Source organism: Aquarana catesbeiana, linkage group LG05, assembly GCF_042186555.1.
Source record: "Aquarana catesbeiana isolate 2022-GZ linkage group LG05, ASM4218655v1, whole genome shotgun sequence".
NCBI lineage: Eukaryota > Metazoa > Chordata > Amphibia > Anura > Ranidae > Aquarana > Aquarana catesbeiana.
The window spans coordinates 161,754,150-161,779,569 of NC_133328.1; the positions used below are offsets into that span (position 1 = coordinate 161,754,150).

General features: G+C 46.0%; 1 protein-coding gene across 1 annotated transcript in view; it reads right to left on the reverse strand.

Moving 5' to 3' along the window:
* Nucleotides 1–209: 209 nt before the first annotated feature.
* TOPAZ1 (testis and ovary specific TOPAZ 1) overlaps nucleotides 210–25,420 on the reverse strand; it is a 206,689-nt gene continuing 181,478 nt past the window's right edge. The window contains exons 8-9 of the mRNA XM_073632756.1: nucleotides 21,591–21,612; nucleotides 210–505 (exon numbers count right to left, since the gene is read on the reverse strand). Of these exons, the coding sequence (XP_073488857.1) occupies nucleotides 302–505; nucleotides 21,591–21,612 (226 nt within the window). The 3' untranslated portion in view covers nucleotides 210–301. The remainder of the gene's footprint in view (nucleotides 506–21,590; nucleotides 21,613–25,420) is intronic.

Sequence of the window (25,420 nt, forward strand, 5' to 3'; positions counted from 1 at the left end):
CCATGGCAAATAAAAGCCTATGAAAACAAAATAAAAAATAAAATTATATATATACCCCAAAACAGGTATATTTGGCTATTATTTATTCACTTTTTCTTGCATCACATAAACCTTTAAACTAGTCATGAACATTACAATTAAAGCCTATTAAAAACAAGTAAAAAAAACAAAACAAAACACATAACCATTAAACGGAATGTTCTTGTCCTTTTATTTTATTAGATTCAAAATATTTAACAATGATTACTTACAGTTCTGACAAAAAAATATATGCATAATATATTTGCTTGTTCAGATGGAGCTAATGATAACTCCAGACTTTCACAGCCCAATTCCTGTTCCCGTTCAGCCACTTAACACAACTGTTGTGGTCTAGAGTGTAAACCTGCTCATTGCGGTTATTTACAGTCAAGTGCTTTATGAAAAGTCTGGGACTTGAAAGCCTGCTGGCTTCCAATAATCTTTCCGATGCTGCATGGTAGTTGTCTTTATCTTTAGAACTGTCCTCTTCCTTGCTGCAGGAAAACAGATTGGAGAAACGAGAAATTTATATATACAAATGCAAACCACATTATACAGATGCCAATCAAAATGCTAGCTATAGAGAAACTGGTTAAAAAAAGAAATACAGTCAGGTAAAGTTTCTAGTTAATTTGCATATTGCATGTGCACTTTGAATTTGTTTTTCATTTATGAACTGCAGAATGTGCCAAAGTTAAAGCATTTCCCAGAAATTGTGTAAACTGCCAATTAGAGCATGACAGCATGACCTGGATGAGCCAATGTTTGGTCAAACTGCATTACATGTGGCTAGTTAGCTGTCCACAACAACGAGAAACAAGACAATTTACAAGATCGACTACATTTTAGTTCAATCTTGCTTTATTAAAGTTTTATAACTGATGTTACATATACAAAGAATATGGAAAATACAGAGGTGGTACATTTCAAATCATCCACAAGTGGTAGAATGTACATAAAAAAAATGATATTGCTTTGGCACTTAGTTACTGGTGATACAAGACAGAAGGTACTGTACTAGAGTTGAAGTACCGCCATTACAGGTCACCTAGGGAGTAGCTACGAAGACAGCCCAGCCAAATTGGTTAAACACTGCCCACATCGGAAAACCAGTGAGAAGTAATACTATTCTGTTGTTATGTGCAACCTTAAATAGAAAAGGGGTAGTCGAGTATACAAAACTAGGTTCCAGTAGTGGGTAGTGAGGTGACAGGGAACATAGCCGTTCAAGAAAAAAAGTAAGGAGGAAAGAGGATAGCCAGGCTTTAAACTCAAAGAAGAGCCACCGTATAAATCTTATAGCTGGGATGGAGGAGTTGATCCACACCACCTTAGGTAAAATCTCCTAATTTTCAGCTATATGGGATACCTGCACAACTTTTTGTGACTCCTGGTTATACCAGCAGCTTGTGCAGGATGCAAACTGAGATATTGAGAGTAGATTCTGAATTGAAGCCTCACAAACACACTAATCTCCTACCATGCAAATGGCATGGCGGCTGTAGCTACTGTATTGCAGAGAGAGCAGATGGTGGTATTCCCATCCCCTCTCCCTATTTAACCTCTCTCCTTGATCCCACCCCCCTTCAGTCTAATAGACCACTTCCTCCAACCCTTAGCCCAAAACCTGCCATCATACATTAGAGATAGTACCCATCTAAAGAATTCCACAATTTCTCTAGTGAATACGTGGTATACTGCCTGACCTGCCCATGTGGCCTGTTTTATGTGGGCAGGACTATACGCACCTTACGCCAACGTTTTGGCAAGCACAGGCGCTTCATAGAAAAGGGCAATGACAAACATAGTGTCCCTCTCCATTTCCTGAAAGAACACCAAAAATCCACCAAAGGCCTCAAAGTCTGGGTCATTGAGGCCATTCCCAGAGACCTTCCGACTGCAGAACGTTTTTAAACGTTTATGTCAGCAAGAAACGTACTGGATATATTCCTTGGGCACTCTTTCGCCGGGGGGGACTCAATGAAGAAATAGAGACACACTCCTTATTGTAGCTTGACCCCCGCTCTATATATATATATTTTACATATTTTTTATCGATATATCCTTTACTAATATATATATATATATATATATATATATATATATATATATATATATATATATATAATATATATATATATATATATAATTTATTTATTTATTTTTACCAATATTTTTATCCTTGACTATCAATCCTTGTCCCCTCTTTTTAGACATTTCCCACTGGGTTCATTTTCTGTTACCCTGGGATATGGCATAACTTGGGGGGATAAAAAACTTTTCCCCATCCCTCTCTACTTTTTTATCCCATAATGTGCTCCATTGTCCACCAACAATGCATCCTTATGTATTTTTTAATCCCATTTGTGACACTTTTTTTTTTTTTTTTTAACCAATCTTTTATTAAAGTTTTCTTTTTATATAATAGTCGCTTATTAAATCAATGATCCTTTTTAAATAAAACATTTTTTCTTTTGCACATGAAACTATTGACTCTGAACATATTTTTTCCCACTACCAACCTTTATTTGTTTATTTTTTACATCCTTGTTTTCATAATGCGGGTCCGCTGGCTGTTGTGGTACCACAGCCGCGGACGTCCCGCCCACATCCCATCAGTCAGATGTCCTGTACTTCCATTTAAGTCGCTCTCATCCTGAGAGCAAACAGGCCAGTAGAAGGAGCTGTGAGCCCCGAGCGCGTAGCCTGTATTATCTCCTATCTGTGTCTGGACATTTCCTGTGCACTGCTGACATCACTTCCGCTTCCGGGTTCCAGGGTGGTTAGCGTGGAGCTTCCACACACTGGACACCGCTGTTAAGCCTCTCTCAACCAGGTACCAACATTCCCTGAGGTGAAGGACTGCCAGTGAAGCCTGCACACCAGCACATCCCAGGACAACACAACCCCTGATGGACATCGCCACCCCATCTGAACTGACTTACCAGTAAGTATATGTATTACACCCTCACCATATAACAGTGTCAGCAGAGTTGTCGCTTCCACACCCCCCTCCCCTTTTCAGAACTGAAACAGCAAGATGATGATACAATCTGGTATCTTCCAGCTGACGCGTTTCAGAGACTATGTGGCTCCTTCATCAGGGGTATAAGAGGTAACCTTGTAGTCGTTCCATGGTGCATCAAAGAACATTCCATGTTTGTAGTAATAGGAGTATGGACTGGCTTTAAACAGCACAGCTATAATGATATGTCCTGCATAAAGGTGTGCAGCAGGATCTGCATGAGGCTCCAGTTGTTTTTAGCAAGCAGTAATGAGATCACAGAGCATGGGATGGGCTGTGTCCTGTACTCCTAGATATGGAATATACAGGCACAACAAATTTCTGATCATAATTATACAGCACAGGACACAGGAGTTGATTCTTAGACTGTAGGACATCCCCAAGTGATAAATCGAGGGGTAGCAACAAGCCACAGAGGAACAAGAAGGATAAGCAGACCCAAACAGGCAAACAGCAGAGGCATCGTGTAGTTGAAGCAGAGATCAGCAGAGGCTTAAACAGTAAAACTGCCAAAAAAACTATTTGAAAACGTGAACTGAAAAACAGACAGTGGGGCCCTGTGACCCTTGAGAAAGAACGATGCTAGATGCTGTCAAGAACACAAAAATCCCAACCTCTTGGTTGAATGGGTTCAGGTAGGGATAGAGCGACCCATTCCCTGAGACCAGAGGTCCTGGAAGGAAAGCAAAACGAACAGCTAGCCAGGTACAGAGGAGGGAGGAATCACATAGAAAGACCACCCTGAATAAGAGAGGGGTCAGTTGGCAATGGAATTCATCACAGGCAGTCATAGATGACAGTCCTGAGCCCACCCATAAGGTGAATCAGATGAATACGTGTTTGACATGCCTTCAAGGTAGGACATAGGGAGGGAGAATGACATTCCCAGATAAAGAGATAAAAAGAGCCCCAGGGAAGCAGGAGAGGGATGGCTTCCAGGATAATTTGTGCCCTTGTAGCATAAGAAAAAGGAAGTACAGGAAGTACAAGGCAAAACTATGACTGTGTCAGGGCTGGGCTCAGCCCTCCCTTGTCAGTGCTCAGCTGTCGGTTAATTGGTAGCACTCATCATTCCTCAGTGCCTCACCTGGTGATCATTTCCTGCTCGTCAGCTAGCCCCTTCTGGCTATTTAAACTGCCTGGTTCATATCTCCCATGCCTTTGCCTTGGTCAACATATCTGAAGATTCTCTGCTGTGTTCCTGTTAAAGACTTGCCTGGCTGACATCCCTTCTGGTTCCTGATCCTGTTTTTTGTCTCCGTCTATGCTGATCTCTGGCTTCCTGATTTACTGGCTTGCACTGACTACCCGCTTTGAATACCGAATCCTGGCTATGTTTTGACTACGTTTACTATTTGCACCATTTTTACCACTATTTTAAAAGGTGTGATTTTTACTGCATTTTGTCTTAGTCTGATTCATGGTTCCTGACAGACTGTTAAGGTTAAAGTGGAGAAGGCGATTCCATTCTTACAGAGACCATTATAAGGGTGTAATCTTTTTGAGCACAAAGTGACAGCTCTGTGTGGGAAAGAGTACCTGAGGAAGGGCACACAGGGGCACAGATCATCACAATGGTGACAAAGAACAACAATTTCTTGCCAAGGGGGTGTACAAGGAGTGCAAAGCTAAGGTGCCAAGAAGAGGATATACAAGGCATAACCAAGACCTGTTGGGTACCAAAGGCTAGGTGTTTTGCGAGTACAGAGAAGTTGTACAATAGTAACTGGGAACAATTTTTAGGGTGGGGTTCTTGATCATCATACTAGGTGAGAACTACCTCACATAACAAATGACCAAGTATGAGTGGAGAGATCTCTACATGCTCACGATAAAAAGGGGACCCAACCTGATGGTTGGAATGTGCCTAACTGGTGAATATCAGGAAATTAAAGATGCTAGGATGTCTCTGCGTGAAAGAGTGGAGCAGTCACATGATTTAAAATGCGAAATGGGCAAGTAAATGCTAGGGTATCTACAGACTGCATGTGGTGGGGAAACAAGCATATAATCCCCCTTATGTGCTGGTTTCCCCACCATGTGTAGTCTGTAGAACTGAGAACAGGGGTAATGTGACCTTTTTCCAATACTAGGTTGGTGAAAAAATTGGTGCCAAAGCCAGTTCTTATGAAGCAGTGAAAGGAGAGGACTTATTAGCTTGTAAAACAGGCAACCCGGTGATCCTTGACCCTGACACAGGGAGGGAGGGCATATCAAAATTCAGGGCAGAGTCTGGGGGCTGTAACTAGGGAGATCGGTGTAGAAAAGGGGGTTTTTATAATAGAACTAAGCTCCGCACAGCGAGTGGAGAAGCCAGTGGCTGGCATGAAGGAGTCAGCCAGCAGAACCTGAGGGAAATTTTCATAAAGATGCAACCAAAGGATGCATATGGCAGCATGTTCACGAATATAGTGTGCATGATCGACAAAATGTCATGCTGAAGGGAATGTAAATAATACCTATATGAATCATTAGACCCAGGTATTCTGAGCAGTATAAAGTCAGGGAAGGAGCCCAAGAAAGGTGTTCTCAATTACATCTACACTAAGGTGATCAGATTTTTTAAATTAAATCCGGGGACATATTTTTTTTTAAATATTGGCAAATTGTAAACTATTTTATAATGCAGTGTATGTGTGTCAGAAACCATGAACCAGACCGAGACAAAGGTACAGTAAAATCACACTTGCTTATTAATAAAAATAAAAAGGTAAATAGAGTAAGCGTAGTCAAAGCATAGCCAGAGTCCAGTAACAGGATCGGGTAGTCAGCCAAGCCATAGTTGAGTAACCAGATCAGGTAATCAGCTAAGCCAGAGTTCAGTAACCAGATTGGGTAATCAGCCAGGCCAGAAGTCAGGGATCCAAGTAGAGGAAGAGCAAACAGGATAAGGAGCCAGAAGGGATGTCAGCAAAGCCAGTCTTTAAACAGGAACGCAGGAGATGGTTTCTTGTGATGTGACCAAGGCGAAGGCAGGAATGAAGTGATCCGGAGATCTTTAAGTAGGCGGGACTGACAAGCAGATCCACAACAGCTGGTTAACTGTGGAGAGAGATGAGAGCTGGCAATTAGCCGACAGTTGAGTGGCCAGCACAGAGAAGGAAGGGCTGAACCAGCCCTGACAGTACCCCCCTTCAAATGACCCCTCCCCTTCGGAGGACCACCGGGCTTGAGGGGAAAATGTCTATGGAAATCACGGAGGGGGCCAGTAGCATGTACGTCCGAGGAGGAGACCCAGGAGCGTTCCTCCGGACCGTACCCTTTCCAATGCACCAGGTACTGTATGCACCCACGGAACCTACGGGAGTCAGCAATGGATTGTACCTCATACTCCTCATGGTTCTCAACCTGTATAGGGTGAGGACGTGGCACTGAGGTGGTAAAGTGGTTGCAGATGAACAGTTTCAATAAGGAGACATGAAACACATTTGAGATGCGCATACTAGGAGGAAGGTCCAACGCGTAAGCCACTGGGTTAATCCTGCGAAGGATACGGAAAGGCCCAAACGAGTTGATTCTTACCAGGGTGGCCAGCTGCCTTGGGAGAATGGTAAGTCTGGAGCACGGCAGTACGGAGACACTCTGGGACAAAGCAGCGGTCACAAGGTTTCTCGGGAGGAGCATCGACCTGAACAGCAAGAATTTTGTCACCCAAACGAGAAGACTGGCGCAAACCGTAGCCATAATACGATCAGGAGGAATCATAGGAACCGGAACCGACTCCAACTTGGAAGTGGAGGAAAAGTGTCGTGACAGAGCGTCAGCCCTTACATTCTTAATTGGGTAAGAATAAGACAATGTAATTGAAACTTGACAAGAAAAGAGCCCATTGCGCCCTTCTGGGAGAGAGGCGTTTAGCCTCAGACAAGAATGTGAGATTCTTATGGTCAGTAAGAATGAGAACTGGCACAGTGGTACCTTCGAGGAGATGTCTCCATTCTTTCAGGGCTAAAATGGTTGCCAACAGCTCTCTGTCACCAATCTCGTAATTGCACTCGGCAGGTGACAATTTCTTGGAAAAGTAGCCAGAAGGATGCATAGCACTCTCAGAGGTAGGATGTTTAGACAGAAAGGCGCCAACACCAGTCTCAGAAGCATCAACCTCAAGGATAAAAAGGTAACGTAGGATCAGGATGTGCCAACACAGGAGCAGAAACAAAGGCAGCCTTGAGACTTTCAAAGGCCATAATGGACTCCGGAGACCAACTCTGTGGGTTACCGTTCTTTCTGTTCATATCGGTCAGGGGCTTGACCAGAGACGAGAGTCTACGGGAGTCAGCAATGGATTGTACCTCATACTCCTCATGGTTCTCAACCTGTATAGGGTGAGGACGTGGCACTGAGGTGGTAAAGTGGTTGCAGATGAACAGTTTCAATAAGGAGACATGAAACACATTTGAGATGCGCATACTAGGAGGAAGGTCCAACGCGTAAGCCACTGGGTTAATCCTGCGAAGGATACGGAAAGGCCCAAACGAGTTGATTCTTACCAGGGTGGCCAGCTGCCTTGGGAGAATGGTAAGTCTGGAGCACGGCAGTACGGAGACACTCTGGGACAAAGCAGCGGTCACAAGGTTTCTCGGGAGGAGCATCGACCTGAACAGCAAGAATTTTGTCACCCAAACGAGAAGACTGGCGCAAACCGTAGCCATAATACGATCAGGAGGAATCATAGGAACCGGAACCGACTCCAACTTGGAAGTGGAGGAAAAGTGTCGTGACAGAGCGTCAGCCCTTACATTCTTAATTGGGTAAGAATAAGACAATGTAATTGAAACTTGACAAGAAAAGAGCCCATTGCGCCCTTCTGGGAGAGAGGCGTTTAGCCTCAGACAAGAATGTGAGATTCTTATGGTCAGTAAGAATGAGAACTGGCACAGTGGTACCTTCGAGGAGATGTCTCCATTCTTTCAGGGCTAAAATGGTTGCCAACAGCTCTCTGTCACCAATCTCGTAATTGCACTCGGCAGGTGACAATTTCTTGGAAAAGTAGCCAGAAGGATGCATAGCACTCTCAGAGGTAGGCATTCTTAATCGTGAAACGATTGAGACCCCTATAATGAATACAAGGTCTCAGTTCACTGCTCCTCTTCTTCACAAAGAAGAAACCAGCACCAGCAGGAGACAAGGATTTGTGGATGAAACCCCGAGAAAGTGCGCCTGCAACATACTCCTCCATGGCTTTATCCTCCAAGACCGACAAAGGGTAAACCCGGCCACGAGGGGCAGTGGCACCAGTTTGAAGGTCAATTGCGCAATCATACGGCTGGTGTGGAGGCAAACTACCGGCTTGACCTCTGTCAAAGACATCGCTAAAATCATGGTACTCCTCTGGCAGGGAGGAGAGTGAAGAGGTACACAGGACATTGGCTACCTTCCGGAAGCATGTTTCACTGCATTGTGGTGACCAGGAGAGAACCTCAGCACGGAGCCAATCAAAAGTGGGGTTGTGTCTCTGTAACCAAGGATAACCAATAACCAGCGGAAACTTAGGAGAGGAAATCACTTGGAATTGGATCATCTCATGGTGAAGAGCCCCTACAGCCATGGACAAGGGGAACAGTCTCATGAGTCACATGGGCAGGCTGTAGAGGCCTCCCGTCAAGAGCCTCAATGGCAAGTGGAGTGTCACGCAGCTGCAGTGGAATCGAGTGCTTTGATACAAAGGCAGCATCAATGAACAGGCCTGCAGCCCCAGAGTCGATTAGAGCCTGTACTTCGATAGACGACTTAGCCCAAGAAAGGGTAACCGAAACCAGGGGCTTATCCTTCTGGATAACTGGAGGCGACACACCACCTAAGGTCTGTCTATGACAGGACCTCAAGGTTCGGGTGTTCCCAGGGCGGCTAGGACAAGACTCATCCGCAGAGAGAGGCGTGAAGCCCAAGTGCATGGGTTCATCGTCATTGACCGACTCGGCACCAGGAGGCATGGGAGGTGAAGGAGGCATGGGTGGGACTGCAAAGCTCGGAGGCAAACATACAGGAGGCTTCCGCAAGCACTCCTTAAAAGAAAGTCTTTCTCTGAGTCTGGAGTCAATGAGGATGGCAAACATCAAGCTCTCCAGCTCAGTGGGTATATCTCGGGCTGCTATGTCATCCTTGATGGAATCCGAGAGACCGTGAGAAAAAACAGCCATGAGGGCCTCATTGTTCCAAGCAACCTCTGCTGCCAGAGTACGGAACTCAATGGCATAGTCGGCAACAGTTCTCGTCCTCTGTTTAATGGACATGAGGCACTTGGCAGCAGAAGCGGAGTGTGTAGGAACGTCAAATACCCTTTTAAAGGAGGCCACAAACTCAGGGTAACTCAAGACAACAGGTTTTTGCGTCTCCCATAGAGGGTTAGCCCAGGCCAAGGCTCTCTCAGAAAGCAAAGATATCACGAACCCTACTTTGCTTTTGTCAGTGGGAAACGCCTGGAGCAGCATCTCAAAGTATATCTCAACTTGGTTGAGAAACCCTCTGCATTGAACTGGATCGCCCCCAAATCGCTGGGGAAGCAGGGCAGAACCAGACATACTGTAGCTCTTATAGAGGTAAAACTCAAGGAGGGTGCCTGCACAGAGACTGGCGCAGCAGTAGGGACGGCCTGCAACTCAGGTTGTCCCGGAGCAGCCACAGTGGGGGATTCCAGGTGAGCCATGCGACTCAGGAGCGTTTGTAACGTCATGTCAAACTGATCCATGTGGTGATCTTGCTCATCCAATCTGGAAAAAATATTACCAACAAGTGGATTGACTGTATCTTCTGAATTTATTGCCTTCGCCTAGTGTCAGAAACCATGAACCAGACCGAGACAGAAGTATAGTAAAATCACACTGAGCAGTATAAAGTCAGGGGAGGAGCCCAAGAAAGGTGTTCTCAATTACATCTACACTAAGGTGATCAGATTTTTAAAATTAAATCCGGGGACATATTTTTTTTTTAATTACTGGAAAATTGTAAACTATTTTATAATGCAGTGCATGTGTGTCAGAAACCATGAACCAGACCGAGACAAAGGTACAGTAAAATCACACTTGCTTATTAATAAAAATAAAAAGGTAAATAGAGTAAGCGTAGTCAAAGCATAGCCAGAGTCCAGTACCGGATCGGGTAATCAACCAAGCCAGAGTTCAGTAACCAGATCGGGTAATCAGCCAGGCCAGAAGTCAGGGATCCAAGTAGAGGAAGAGCAAGAAGGATAAGGAGCCAGAAGGGATGTCAGCAAAGCCAGTCTTTAAACAGGAACTCAGGAGATGGTTTCTTGTGATGTGACCAAGGCGAAAGCAGGAATGAAGTGAGCTGGAGATCTTTAAGTAGGCGGGATTGACGAGCAGATCCACAACAGCTGGTTAACTGTGGAGCGAGATGAGAGCTGGCAATTAGTTGACAGCTGAGTGGCCAGCTCAGAGAAGGAAGGGCTGAGCCAGCCCTGACAATGTGTTTATGCAATGATTGTATTAAAAATATACTAGGGTTGCACTGATACCAGTTTTGCAAGACCGAGTACAAGTATGGATACTTTTCCTCAAGTACTCACCAATACCAATTACTGATACCTATTTTTACTTTTTATTTTTACTTTGTTTTTTTATTTACTTTTTTTTAACACTATACCTTTTAACTTTCTTGAGGTGGGGAGGAGGGTTATTGTTTAGGGTGGAGAGGGGGTTATTGTTTAGGGTGGAGAGGGGGGTTACTTTTTAGGGTGGAGAGGCAGGGAGGGGGTTATTGTATAGGGTGGAGTGGGGTTATTGTTTAGGGTGGAGTGGCAGGGAGGGGGGTTATTGTTTAGGTTGGAGAGGTGGGGAGGGGGTTATTGTTTAGGGTGGAGAGGGGTGTTATTGTTTAGGGTGGAGAGATGGGGAGGGGTGTTATTGTTTAGGATGGAGAGGTGGGTTATTGTTTAGGGTGGAGAGGTGGGTTATTGTATAGGGTGGAGAGGTGGTTATTGTATAGGGTGGAGAGGGTGTTATTGTATAGGGTGGAGAGGTGGTTATTGTATAGGGTGGAGAGGGTGTTATTGTATGGGGTGGAGAGGGTGTTATTGTATAGGGTGGAGAGGGTGTTACTGTATGGGGTGGAGAGGGTGTTATTGTATGGGGTGGAGAGGGTGTTATTGCATGGGGTGGAGAGAAGGGGAGGGGTGTTATTGTTTAGGGTGGAGAGGTGGGGAGGGATGTTATTTTTTATGGTGGAGGGGGGTGTTATTGTTTAGGGTGGAGAGGCGGGTTATTGTTTAGGGTGGAGAGGGAGGTTATTGTTTAGGACGGAGAGAGGGGTTATTGTTTAGGGTGGAGAGGGTGTTACTGTTTAGGGTGGAGAGGGTGTTACTGTTTAGGGTGGAGAGGGGTGTTACTGTTTAGGGTGGAAAGGCGGGAGGGGTAAATGTTTAGGGTGGAGGGGTTATTGTTTAGGGTGGAGAGGCGGTTATTGTTTAGGATGGAGAGGGGTGTTATTGTTAAGGGTGGGGAGGGGGTTATTGTTTAGGGTGGAGAGGCAGGGAGGGGTGTTATTGTTTAGGGTGGAGACAGGGAGGGGTGTTATTGTTTAGGGTGGAGACAGGGAGGGGTGTTATTGTTTAGGGTGGAGAGGTGTCATTGTTTGTATATGCAGGAAGGCAGACCTGCCTTCCTCCTCCAAGTTCTGAAGCAGCTGAGACACTTAGAGCCAGTTCACACTGGGGCAACACGACTTGCAGGCCGACTCTGTGAGGCGACCTGCACACGATTTCAGCGGCGACTTGCAAAATGACTTCTGTATAGAAGTCAATGCAAGTCGCTGAAGTCACCCAAAAAGTAGTACAGGAACCTTTTTCTAAGTCTGAGCGGCTTGAGTCGCTCCTATTAGAACGGTTCCATAGTACAGAATGGGACGCGACTTGTCAGGCGGCTAAGTCGAGGGAGGGTAGCAAAGCCTGGCTCAGTGCAGGACACACCAGGCAGATCAGCCGCCCGCAGAGGAGCCGAGGAGGAGAAGTACATCGCCCCCGAGGCACACAAGGGGGGCACTGACTGATAATTTTGCGGGCAATTTGTTAGGGCATTGGCTGGTGTTGGCGCTTCAATCATATTGGCGCCATGTTTGATATGGTGTCAGGATGATTGAAGCGCATTATTTCTATTATTACATTGTAATATAATATTACATAGTTCAACTCACCATAATGCAGAATCAATGGGAGCCCTGAGTGTGTCACTTGCCACCGTTGCCTGCCACCAGATGCGGATTGTCACTGTCTCCTGCCACCAGATACAGATTGTCACTTGCCAATGTCGCCTGCCACAAGATGCAGATTGTCACTTGCCAGTGGCTGTGTCCCAGAGTGAGGGCGGTGTTCTGTCAGAAGCTGAGCTGCAGTGATGCAGGGTGGGCGGTGAGAGATGTCAGAAAGCCTCTACCCATCAGAATATGCAACCAAAGTGACGTTGCATTGTGGCCATCTTGGTACACCCGCACTTGTCCACAGTAAGCTTAGAGTTAGAAATCGGCAAGCGGACATCTTTATACATCCACCAGTGTCTTGCTTTTCACAGTTATTTTTTACAGTAAACTCAGCTTATATAGTGAAATATAAGTTGAGTTTACTGTTAAAAATCACTGTGAAAAGTAAGACTGGCAGGTGTATAAAGATGTCTGCTTACCAACTTCTAACTCTAGGCTTACTGCGGATGAGTGCGGGTGTACCAAGATGGCCACGACGCAACGCCCCTGACCAAGACCTGCCCTGCTGCCTGATCTGAGGCTGAGCTCAGCAGTGCACCATTTAGCTGCCTCTGAATGGCAACAATGGGCATGGGGTTGTTAGATTGACTTCTGTTGAGTGGCAGTAGGCACACATGGATCATACAGTATACACACATTCACAGTATACATACACAGACACACACACACTATCCCCTTCCCGGCGAGCGTACGCAGATGTGCGTACTCGGCTGACAATGGCGCCAGTTTTCGATGATCTGAATACTTTGAAGTGCAAAGGAGGGATCGGGGGTCTTTTAGACCCCCCCATCCCTTTATAAAGAGTACCTGTCACCACCTATTACTGTCACAAGGGATGTTTACAGCCATCAAAAAAAAAATTTTTTTAAACACAAATTTATAAATATAAAAATAAATAAGAAAAAATTTTTTTTTTTTAAAGCGCCCCCGTCCCTGCGAGCTCGCGCAGCAAAGAAAACGCATACGGAAATTGCGCCCGCATATGTAAACGGTGTTGAAATCACACATGTGAGGTATCGCTGCGATCGTCAGAGCGAGAGCAATAATTCTAGCACTAGACCTCCTCTGTAACGCTAACCTGGTAACCATAAAAAAAATTTAAAGTGTCGCCTTTGGAAATTCTTAGGTACCGTAGTTTGTCGCCATTCCACGAGTGCGTGCAATTATAAAGTGTGACATGTTTGGTATCTATTTACTCGGTGTAACATCATCTTTAATATTATACAAAAAAATTGGGGTAACTTTACTGTTTGTTTTTTTTTTTTAATTTATGAAAGTGTCCCTTTTCCCAAAAATGTGCGTTTAAAACACCGCTGCACAAATACCGTTTGATATAAAATATTGCAACAAACTCCATTTTATTCTCTAGGTTCTCTGCTAAAAATATACATATAATGTTTGGGGATTCTAAGTAATTTTCTAGCAAAAAATACGCATTTTAACTTGTAAAAACCAAATTTCAAAAAATAGGCTTAGTCATGAAAGGGCTATACATACAGTATACACATACACGCTATACATACAGTATACACACACACAGTATACATACACACAGTATACACAGACACACATACAGTATACATACACACACAGTTACACATACAGTATACACACACAGTTACACATACACAAAGTATACTGTACATACAGTATATACACACACAGTTACACATACAGTATACATACAGTACACACAGTTACACATACATTATACACACACAGTTACACATACACACAGTATACACACAGTGTTATACATACAGTATACATACACACACACAGTACACATAAACACACAGTATACACACACCAGCACTTTTCACACAAAAATCAGCCTGATTGAACACACTGCTGCCCCCATCTCCTGGCATGCTGGGACTTGTAGTGCCCCAGCAGCTCACAGACACAGGCAGCGGTAATGCAGGAGAGGAGGGGGACTGTGCCTGTGTATTGGTGGGCAGGTAATGAGTAGGGAGGCGTAGCAGAGATTGGGGGAGAAGTTCAGAACATGTCCTTCCTCCAGCAGCAGTGCACTTCTCACACAGGAAATCCATCTCACTGCTTCAGAGACAGGAGGAGCTCTGCTAGGGGAAACACAGCCTTCCCCCTCCCCCTGCTCACCAGGGTAAGCACTGACAAAAATACACTCAGTTCAGCTCAGCCCAGCAAGCTTACCTTCCAGCAGACTGCAGTCCGTCCTACACTGCAGGCTGTACACTCCTCCCTCTCCTCCAGCTGTCGGCATTTCCTGTACTGAAATCAAATAAGCCGCGGTGGGGAAGGGGGTGTGTACACCGTGTTCCCATTGGCTGAGGAGCCAGTGCAGAGGCGGGGCAGCTACAGCCTCAGGATTTTCACAGCAAAATTATGTCGGCAAGGGACATTTCAGGGACAGATGTAAAAAAGCACAGATTTTTTCATACTGTTCCTGGTTTTGCTGAGGCTGGCAACCCTGATGGGGCCGCCCTAGTGGCCGGGGCCCTCAGGCACTGCCCGAGTGCCCGAATGGTCAATCTGCCCCTGGGTGTGCTATGTACAGAATGCAGAGTTCAGGGTGCACAACATTACAGAGTGCAGAGTTCAGTGTTCAATAGTGCACTACGTACATAGTGAAGATCAGGAGTGCAATACGTACAAAGTACAGAGATCGGGATTGGGCTACGTACCCAGTGCAGAGATCAGGAGTGTGTTACATACACAATGCAAAGATCAGGATTATGCTACGTACACAGTGCAGGGTTCAGAAGTGCTATGTACAGAATGTAGCATTCAGGCATGAGAATGAGACTATGAGAAGAGAGACATGATACAGATTGAGAAAGTTCACGCTACATTTATTGAGATTCGGGGCTCTTGCACACAACGTGGCTGAGCCCATTCAGTATACAGGAATTACAGCCCGTCACTGACATGAATAGTTGTACGCTGCTTTACTCATGTTTATGATCACTGTATAGAGTAATACAGCAGCACACAACTATTCATGTCAGTAACGGGCTGTACACTGCCCTTGGACTGCAATTACACTGAATGGGCTCAGCCACCTGTGTACAAGAGCCCTGGACTGATGACCAGGGTGGAGGGAGGGATGGATGGAACAAGGGATGGCTTGAGGGAGGGATAAATGGATGGAGGGAGGGATGGAACAAGAGATGGTTGGATGGATGAGGGACAGATGAATGGATGGATGGCTGGATGATGGAGGAAGGAATGGTTGGATGATGGAGGGAGGAATGGTTGGATGAGGAAGGGATGGATGGAGGGATGGGTGGTTAGATGGAGGAATGGGTGGTTAGATAGAGGGATGGATGATTGGAGGAAGGGATGGATGGTTGGATAGAGGGAGGGATGGTTGGAAGGAGGGAGGGATGGAAGGAGGGGATGGAGGGAGGGATGGATGAATAAATGGATGGAGGGAAGAGAGAGCGCGAGAGGGAGGAGGGGATGGATGGATAGATAGAATAGCACCTGTCCTCTCGCTGCTCTTCTAACTTTTTGTATCACACACTGTGAAAACAGCCTCTGCTCTCTTATTGCTGGCAGAAGCTGTTTCTTTAGACTCATGGGTTCACTGCAGAGGCTGAGAAATGATCCGTCTGTCTCTTGTAATCCATCCTCCATAGCAGGCTGTGTCCTCTCCACTACTGTCCCCCTCCTATCGATCTGCTGGCACCTCTGCCTGATATAGCTTAGCTTAGAAGTCAAATCAGGCGTTCTGAGAAAGGGGGCGGGTACAATGCTTTCTCATTGGCTGAGGAAGCAGCAGAGAGGCTGTATATCAATCCGCCTCTGAAATCAGGCTGCCGAGTGTAACTAAAGATTACCAGCTTGGGGCGTGGCCAAGAGCGGCATGTGAGCAGACATGTCTTACAGAGCTCCCTGCAGTAACCCTGTAATTGATCCTTCTCCCGGCTGATATACAGTCTTATCCCAGCACCGGACCTGCTCTATCCTCACTGGACGGCACCAGTCTCCTTACCGGATCTGAAAACCGGCATGCTGACCCATAAACAACTGAAAGGAGTCGAGATGCAGCTCGACCTCCAAAATGGTGCCGCGGCAGCCCAGCGCGCAGGAGGGACAAGCAGAAAGACACTGGTAATCCTGCACAAAAGCCTCCCAAAACCCTGGGGAAAGATGTCCCAAAAGACATGGTGTACTACACTCAGAGGCTGAATGGCTTAACAGAGCGATTCTCGGTTGAGGAACTAGACGCCACCCCTGCTATTTTTCATGACACCCAGGCAGGAGAGATGTCCACACAGGGCTCCCAGCATGTCGCAGATCAGCCCTTCCCTGACACAGCAGAGGAGGAGGAAGATGGAGAACAGCTGACTCTGGCTGAGATTCTCAGGGCAGTGCACAAGTGCACGGCCTCTGTGCAGACTTTGCAGGTCTGAAGGAGGAGGTGGGATTGATCTGCCATGATTTGCAAAAAATAAGAGAATGCACTACAAGAGTGGAGGGCCGTGTCAGTGAGGTAGAAGATAAAATGGCTCTGCTTGCTAGGGAAGTACAGGCCACTGCCAGAATTGCCAGGGCCACTGAACTTAAAAATGAAGACATTGAGAACCGTCTCAGATGGAACATCCGCATAGTGGGGCTCCCGGAAAAGACGGAGGGCAGGTAACCTACTGAGTTCGTGAAGCACTGGCTAGTGGAGATTTTTGGTAAAGGGGAATTCAACCCTTTCTACTCAGCTAAGACCACGGTCTCGTGGTCCGTGACGACCTTCTTCGCTTCATACAATGTCCGATCTCTTTGCTGAATGAGACGTGGAATCCATTTAGCCACACAGATCCTCTGTCGGCCCAGCTGATCGATCTTAACATCAGGAGCCACCCCGTCACTTGTGCAGCTCCCATCTCCAAGTACTCATACTGTGTTGCTGCTATTTGGCAGCCACCTTTGTCTCTGCAAGCCCTTGTTCATTCAATAAACTTTTATGCTTTTAGCAAGGAATGGCATCATAATTATTACTTCTTCTGTGGAACAGCGTTTTTTTCCCTATTTTTGGTTTGTTCATGTTGATCCCATTGGTTATCAGCAGGGCAGGACTTAGGGTGGTGGGGGCCCCTGGGCTTGAGTCACTTTCGGGCCCTACCTTCTATACATTACTTTAAACCTTTAGTTTTCTTTTAAGCGCGCCACTCTGATAACGTTTGTCCGCCATTACATCACTGTCTAATGCAGACAGGTTTTCTCAACGGCAGTAAACGAGACACTACGTAACTGCCAATAACCAATCAGCAAACCTCAAGATAAGAGTTTAAGGAATTTTAAGGAAAAAAACTTACATTTAAATGCTCATCAATGCAGCCTTGCACAGCATCCATCTGCATGCTTATCCAGTGTCATTTGCAGCCTTGCCCAGTGACATTGCAGCCTTGTCAGTGTCATTTGCAGCCTCCATCTGCAGCTTTATCAGTGTCCATCTGCAGCCTTGTCCGTATCATTTGCAGCCTTACCCAGGCTGCAGTGACTTGTCAGTGTCACTTCAGTTTAAATATGGCGCCGCCGAGATACACAGAGCCGGTCCTGTGTATCTTGGCTCCTGTGGCTTTTCTCGCAGTCCCGCCCCATGATGGACATAACACAGGTCCAATGGTGGGACTGGGCATAAAGCACTCTTCATAGTGTGAAACGCGTCAGTTCCTGTCTATCGCTTTGCTGTGGCTTGTACAGTATGATCCCAATTTTTCAATAAAGGCAAGAATTCGTTCTTTGGAGTGCGGCTGTCCAGAGTTTTCCAGTTTATCTTCATTAGCTGTATGTTGTGTGCCTGTAGGGAGCCCAATTTAGGGGGCTGGAGTGGTGTGAGTGTAAGACCTTGTGGACAGGCAAAAGAGCACTTATGGATGTTAGTAACTGCCGATTCTAGAAGTGGTGATAGCCTTTGGAGTAGATCAGACATAGTTGAAGAGAATCCTACTTTAGTCAGACACGAGACGTTATGCGTTTAAAAGGGAACCTGATTTAGGGGGCAGGAGCAATGTTATTCAAGACATCACTCCAAAACAAGAGAACTGCTATCAAGAGAAATTTGGGTTTCCTCAGGGCCTGCAGCGGTATCTCCACCATTTGTTCCACGTGCTCCTGAGTGCCTGTAATCTATCTATTGCTAAGGGAGGATCGTCTCCTGCAAGGTAATCAGGAAATGGATATGGGCTGAGGGGGCTCAATGTGCCCATTATGAAAGAATTGCAATAATGCATGCTCTAACCAAGTTCCTGTGGCTGTGTCTCTGAGGTATCAGTCAACAGGTGAGACGGCAAACAATCAGCTTGCATCACCGGCAGCCATGGAGGCCATTAAGTGCCCAATTTTGAATAGGTAAACGTTATGATGTTACCTATGAGGCTGAGCGAGTAAATAAATAGTAGTCATATAGTGTAGGATCTACTATATATGTAGGGAATAACCCTACAAGACATGTATACCCAGGAACAGGTATGTAAAAGGTACAGGGAAACCCTGTCTTACCTAATCCATGTCGTTGGTCCTATTCAGGGTCCACCCCAAAAGTGATATTCAGTGTCTGATTGCCATAGGACCACGGCCCTTGACCTGTGTAGCACCCTGTGGCTAATTCACTCCCTGCACTATGTACCAAGATCAGTGCTAAACACAGAAGGAACTAGCGCCCAAAGCTAACATTACACACCAGCTCTGCTGTTGCGGGTTCCGTGTATGGTTCCCAAGATGTATTTCAAGGCTAACTGATCCAAAAACTGCTATTATCATACGGTGATAAGCAATCAAATCTTGATAGAAGTGTCAGTCAAAGAAAGGTCAACTGGTGAAAAATAGAAAAGAAATTTTCTCCAACAGGAGAAAGGGTGCATCCCAGAAGGACACTAGCAAAAAACTAGAGCCTTCCAGAATGTGCAGTGTTTTCCTGTTACACTGGGGGCGGTTCCCAGCAAAGCTTTTGCCAGTGTCCAATTACCTGAAAGTACCAGCACATAACTTATGGTCTAAAATCAACTCCTGTGCCCTTGACCGTATGATTAAGGTATGGGATTTTTGTACTTCTCGTACAATCTATTTCCTAAAGTCCACTGAGGGACAAAGGAATTCAGAGACTGTCAAGTTACACTACAGTCTATTGGAGGATTAGACACTGACAAACAAATTAAACTGTGGCCAGCCCAGTATAACCCCTCCTATTCTTATCATGCCTTAGTGTTTACAGAAAAACAGTACCAAGAGCATGATCATAAAAACACAGAGGGGTGGCATCTGTGTCCCTCATGGATTCCAAGAAATGGGTTTTACAGTAAGTGCAAAAAACAAAAACATGCTAGATGCAAAAAAGCTCAAGAAGTGCTCACAGATCTAGTGAAGTGCCCCTTGACAGGAAAGAGTATTACTCGATTATTGAGACCATAAGACTAGATGAAGGTTTGTTTGTGCCACCCAGAAATGGTGGAGTGCTAAGTAGGTTCCCCTTCACAGGCACCATTAACAATGTCAAAGGGAGAGTCAGTCTTTCTAATGGAAGCAGAGGCTGTGAAATAGACACACACACAGTGTGAACTAAATCCAATGGGGGCAGAACTCTTTCTGATAAACTGGAGCTAGACAAACGGACAGAAGGACAAAGCCTCACCTCGCAGAGGCGATGGCAACAAGAAATTTAACTTTATGCATTAAAGGGGAGAGGGAAAAATTCCAGATTGGATCAATGGCAGTTTCTGAAGAGCTGAGAAAACAAAAACTGACATTCTACGGAGTCATGGGGCAGTGTACAATTGGAGCCACATTGTAGACACCATACACAAAAAGTCTTGACCAAGAAGTAGGAAGCCAGCAGCCTCTGGCACAAGAACCCTGAGCCTTGATGGTGCTAAGGGCCAAAAGCTGGTCCAGGCCTATCTATAAAAAGGCCAGGATTCGTCCGATTGGAGTTTATTTCCTGGGGTGAATTTCCCAGTCTTGCACCAAGCGAAGTATGCTTTCTATGGGCAGCAATAGGCTTTGTGGGAAGTAGACTTCCTAGTGTTCATGGTGAACACAGATTTAGAGATGCCTCTATCCCTCAGTCCCTAGGCTTCAACTGACATGGTGTTAAAGCCAGAGATCCTGAAGCAAGTTGGTAAATCAGCCCGTGAGACAGAAGATCTGGATAAGCCTACAGAGTATCTGCCAGAAATCTGATAATGTCACATATTACATATGCCTGGGCAAGGTCAGAGCTATGAGGATTACTGAAATGCCATCCATCTGATTCCTGCAGCAGACAAGGAAGGAATTTCTTGGGAGGAAAGGTGTAAATCAGAGTGTAATGATCCCACACAGCCACCAGTATTGACTGCTTTTGCTAGACTCCTCTCCAGCCTGACAGGTTGCATCCATCGTGAGGACATTCAAAAATATTGGAAGGAAGGACTTCCCTGACTTTAAAGCAGGATTTCTGAGCCACCAGGCCAGAGACAACCTGGTCTTCGGTGCCAGATTAACCAAATTATCCCACGATAAAAGAATGTTGTGTTGTAGTGGAACTGGAAAAATTGACTTTATAACCCCTGGGTTTTTACAGCCATCCTGTTAAAGCCAGAGACTAAAAAGCTTGATAGAATTGAGGGCCTTTTGGTCTGTTGGGAAGAGTGCAGTGGTTGTTTGCTTGAATGAAAGGCGTAGATTAGCCTGAAGTGAGACAAGGGAATTATCAAGGCACCTAAGGCTATAAGATCTCTGGTTTTTGGCAATGGAGGTAATTGTTGTTGAACCTGGAAGCTAGGGTGTCCACATCTGGAATCCCCCATTTTCAGCAAATCAGATTAAAGACATCTGAAGGAAGAGCATACCCCTTGATCCAGGTGATGGCGACTGAGATAAACACACTTTCCACTTGTTTTAAGGGCTTGAAACACTCCTCCCCACCCTGAGAAAACTGTCCATTATAATAAACTTTCCACTGTTAGAGCTGGGGTGGTGATCCACAAAGATAGGGAGTTCCTTTCTCCCTATGCTCACAGGAGAATTGGCAAATGCAGAAGGAGCCAATTCCCTAATGTCATCTGTGACAAAATGAGTAGGGCGGTGTATATCCCAGAATACAGACTCCTGACGTTCTCTCTCTCTTTTGTCTCGCAGCAAGCATGGGCACGTAAGGTCTATCTGTGTATTGTATTTTCATTACTTTCTCTTGTTATATGTAACTTCTTCTGTTCTGTAATTTGGCCTAATATACTGATAGCATTGTAACAGTACTGGTCGTAAATCCCCCGTTTTCTGTTTTACAAGAAAAAGGGGAGAGTAGAATCCTCTGCCTCTTTGACATAGCGGAACCTCCAAGATGGCCTCCTTTTGTTTCAATACCATTATATACTTTAGAAGGATCCTTCTCTTGCCTGGAGAAGATGGGAGTTTGGTTGGAAGAAAGTGGTTTCTGAGAATCCTGTTTAAGAATCTCCACTTGTGACCGAACTTGATCGTGGAAATGGTCCAAGGGTCCTTGATGTTCTCTGACCATATTTGAGCAAATCTTTTGAGTCTGGTGCCCACCCTTGGAGGATGGGCGGGCGTATTTTCAAAGACTTCTGCTGTTCGCCAGAAGGGGTGACTTTGGTTTTCCGCATCCTCAGGAAGGATGACTGTGTTCTCCAGTTTCGCTTAAACTCTTTACCTGGTTTAAAGGTTTTGGCTTCCCTGTATCTTTCGGGAAGGTTACCCTTGTAGGCAGGACCTCTTGGTTTCTTGGGTCTCCTGTCAGAGGGAATGAGACCTGATTTTCCCCCCGCCACCTTGGAAATGGCTGCATCCAATTTGGAGCCGAAGAGATTAACACCATCATAGGGAATTTTGCACCAATTTTTTTTTTTTGATTCTGCATCGGCTATCCAAGGTTTTAGCCACAAAGCTCTCCTTGCCATCACTGAGGCTAACATTGCCTGGGCCGAGCACCTGATAACATCCAAGGAGGCTTCTGCAACGAAATCGCCCGCCAATCTAAGTTCCTGCAGGGAGGTAATTACTTTCGCTAAGTCTGCTCCTTCCTGAAGAGATTTTTTGATATTGGAAGCCCAGCCTGAGATGGCTCTACCGACTGCTGCTGTGGTGACCGCTGGTCTACAAGCGCCTCCTGCCGTGGAGTATGCTTTTTTAAGTTCCAGATCAATCTTCCGATCTAAAATGTTCAGGAAGGAGACTGCGTCCTCGATGGGTAGGGTGACATGTCTTGCCAGGTGCATTAGGGAGGCAGCCACAATAGGAGGGTTAATTAAGGAGTTGACCTTAGGCTCCTTTAAAGGATACATTTTGGCTAGTCTATTATTAAGGCTAGGCCTCTTGTCGGATCTTTCCCATTCGTCTTTGATTAAATCATTTAATTCCTCAATGAAAGGGAAGGTCCCTGGGTCCCTCTTCAGGCTTGGAAAATATTTCCGGGTTTTCTGAGGCGCTTCCTCAGATTCCTCCCAACCTATGGCCTCCTTGACTGATTTTGCAAAAGGTTCAACCAGAGTGAAGTCAAAACCTGCTGGTACTTCTGGATCCTCACTCTCTGAAGGGGATTCTGGTTCCACCCCCACATCGACTGTTGAGCGGGGAGGAGCCGCAAAAGAAGTGCTTGGGGCTGGTCCGGCCGGCAGGGGTGTTACTAATTCCATTATGGATTCTCGCACAGATTCTCGAATTAGTTCGGTCACTTCTCTGACGTCTGATTCTCTTTCTTTCGTGGCTTCATTAAAGCACGTGCGACATGCAAGTTTATCTGGCAAAGCAGTAGTGCCACATACCCAGCAGGCATTAGCTGCAGGACGGATGTGCTGACTTCGCCCGTGATGTGATGAAGGTGATCTTCTATGACGTGATCGGCTACGTCGCGAGCGGCTGTGGCGTGAGTGACCATGGCGAGAGTGACTACGGCGTGAGTTCCTATGATGAGATGAGGGGCGTGACTGGCTTCTGTGGGATCTTCTGCTTGAGGTATGGCTTGACTGCTCTTTGCGTCTTGATTTAGACCTGGAAGGGCTGTCAGAAGGTGTCTTGTTAGAAGATGTGCTCTCTTTTTTTCTCTCTTCAATACTTACCACTGAAGGCAGACAGCCTCTTACCTTATAGGTTGCGAGTGGTCTGCCTGGGCAGTGGTCTCCATGAGCAGAGAGGATGAGAGCAGGCAGGAAACAAGAAGAAGTCTGGAAGGGTTAGAAAGAAATGTTTTTTTTTTTTTTTTAAAAAGGAAATAAAACATAAAAAATATCCCTAGAAAGCCTAAAATTACTTACCTGGAGACAATGGTGTAATTCTAAGCGAGGGTGTGCAGAAGTGTGACTTGGAATCACTGACAGGCATACAGACACTATTTTTGCAGATTCAGAGTCCTTTTTTAAAAAGACCGCCACCGTCGCGGCAAAATGACACTTCGCGCATGCGCAGAAGCGTCGCGATAGCGCCGGTGCCATCTTGGAAACTGGAAAAAGACTCAGAACGGCCCCATCGCCTCCTCCCACGCATGCGCAATGCAGGGGGAGACACGCGGTGGCCATGACAGACCGGACTGAGTGCTGTGGGACTACAGGTCCCAGTAGGAAGAAAGAAATGAAAATAACATTAGTTTAACAGCAGAAGGGGGGGGGGGGGGGTAACAAAGTAAAAGTGGAGACCACTGCAATCTTAGAAGCTTCTTTAAAGCTTACTTTTGTGCCAGATGATCTGTGCTGATGCCCCTGAGATCACCAGAGCGGGGTTCCCTCCGTAGAAGCTCCTTTAGAGACTGTACAGGAGGGACTTCCAAACAGGAGATACTTGAACCTGCTAGGGCGATGCGGTAAGAAGCTTTGTGATGTCCATCCATCTTGTCAGGTGAGGATAAAAAAAGAGAATGGTGGGGGTCATCTCTCTTCAACTTTTATAGTTAGACCAATCCTGTCAGGTTGTGGAGGCGGAGTCACAACCCAGTGTGTGCTGCCATGAAGGTGTCAGGAAAGCACCTTGCGAGAAGCAAACGGGATGCCCCCTTCCCCCCCGCCCTTTTAGGAGGGAGGTAGTGGTGTCGCTATGGGGGTGCACACCGCACCCAGGTGACACCCGCCAGAGGGTGCGCTGCCGACTTGAAACTAGCCTGCCAGGCTGAGGACATTAGATCAGGAGGAGAGCTGGGCAGTATTCTCAGAGGGGGGGGGGGTGACGCTCCATATGGGCTTCACAGAACACGGCAGCCTGATGTCAGAATGGTGTGGCGGGCCCTCAGTGTGCAGAGATCCCACACATCCGCCTTTACTCCCAGCCTGTCACAGGAGAGACTGGACAGACTAATGGGAACACACAGACATCTCCACCAATCACTGCCCTAGGACAAAGGTGGAGCGATGACATGTGAAGAGCAGATGAGGAGGCAACATCATCAGAGAGGGCAGTCCGGAGGATGAATGCAGGTAGAGAGAGCTGTGTGTGCAGTGTGATATCAGAGTCAGTGAGGAGAGAAGGGGCACTCGGTACACTGTACATCTATCTATACAGTGACAAATCACTGACTGCATGTATCATACACCGATTTTACACACCATACACTGACTGTATACAATGCTCACTGACTGCATACACCATATACTGACTGTATACACCTCTCGCTGACTGTACACACTGCTCACTGAGTGCACACACTATATACTGACTGTACATACCACTCACTGACTGCAAAGCACTGTGAGGCTAGGCTAGACAGGAGAGAGCCAAATGCGCTAGCCCGCCTAGTGTCTACTGCTCTGTCCTGTCACTCCGCAGCAGCAGGACAGAGCACTGTGGCATCTGGTGCGGTAAAACCATGTTTTACCACACCAGATGACACCAACCTTAGTGATGGCACTGGTGGGAGGGCACCTCTTCATTATGAAGAGGGCTTTGAGATACATTTGGTGGCCTTAGAATGCCAAACCTTGTGCCAAAAAGAAAGGCAACTGCTGTGTTAACAGCACAATCCTGAAATACAGGATCATGTTGGTCAGGGTCTGCAGAATCTTAGAAAGAAGGAACAACTTCAATAGAAACAGTGAGATGTTTGTTTGTGACAGAGACAGCAGGAGAAAAATACAGAAATAGCTGAATTCTTTGTGAACTCTTTTTCCACTGGATAGAGTTCAGTAAAGATATTGGGGGGGAGTAAAAATCCTTTCAGGAGTCACCCATTAGTCAGACTGCTTCTATGCTGGAATTAGAAGA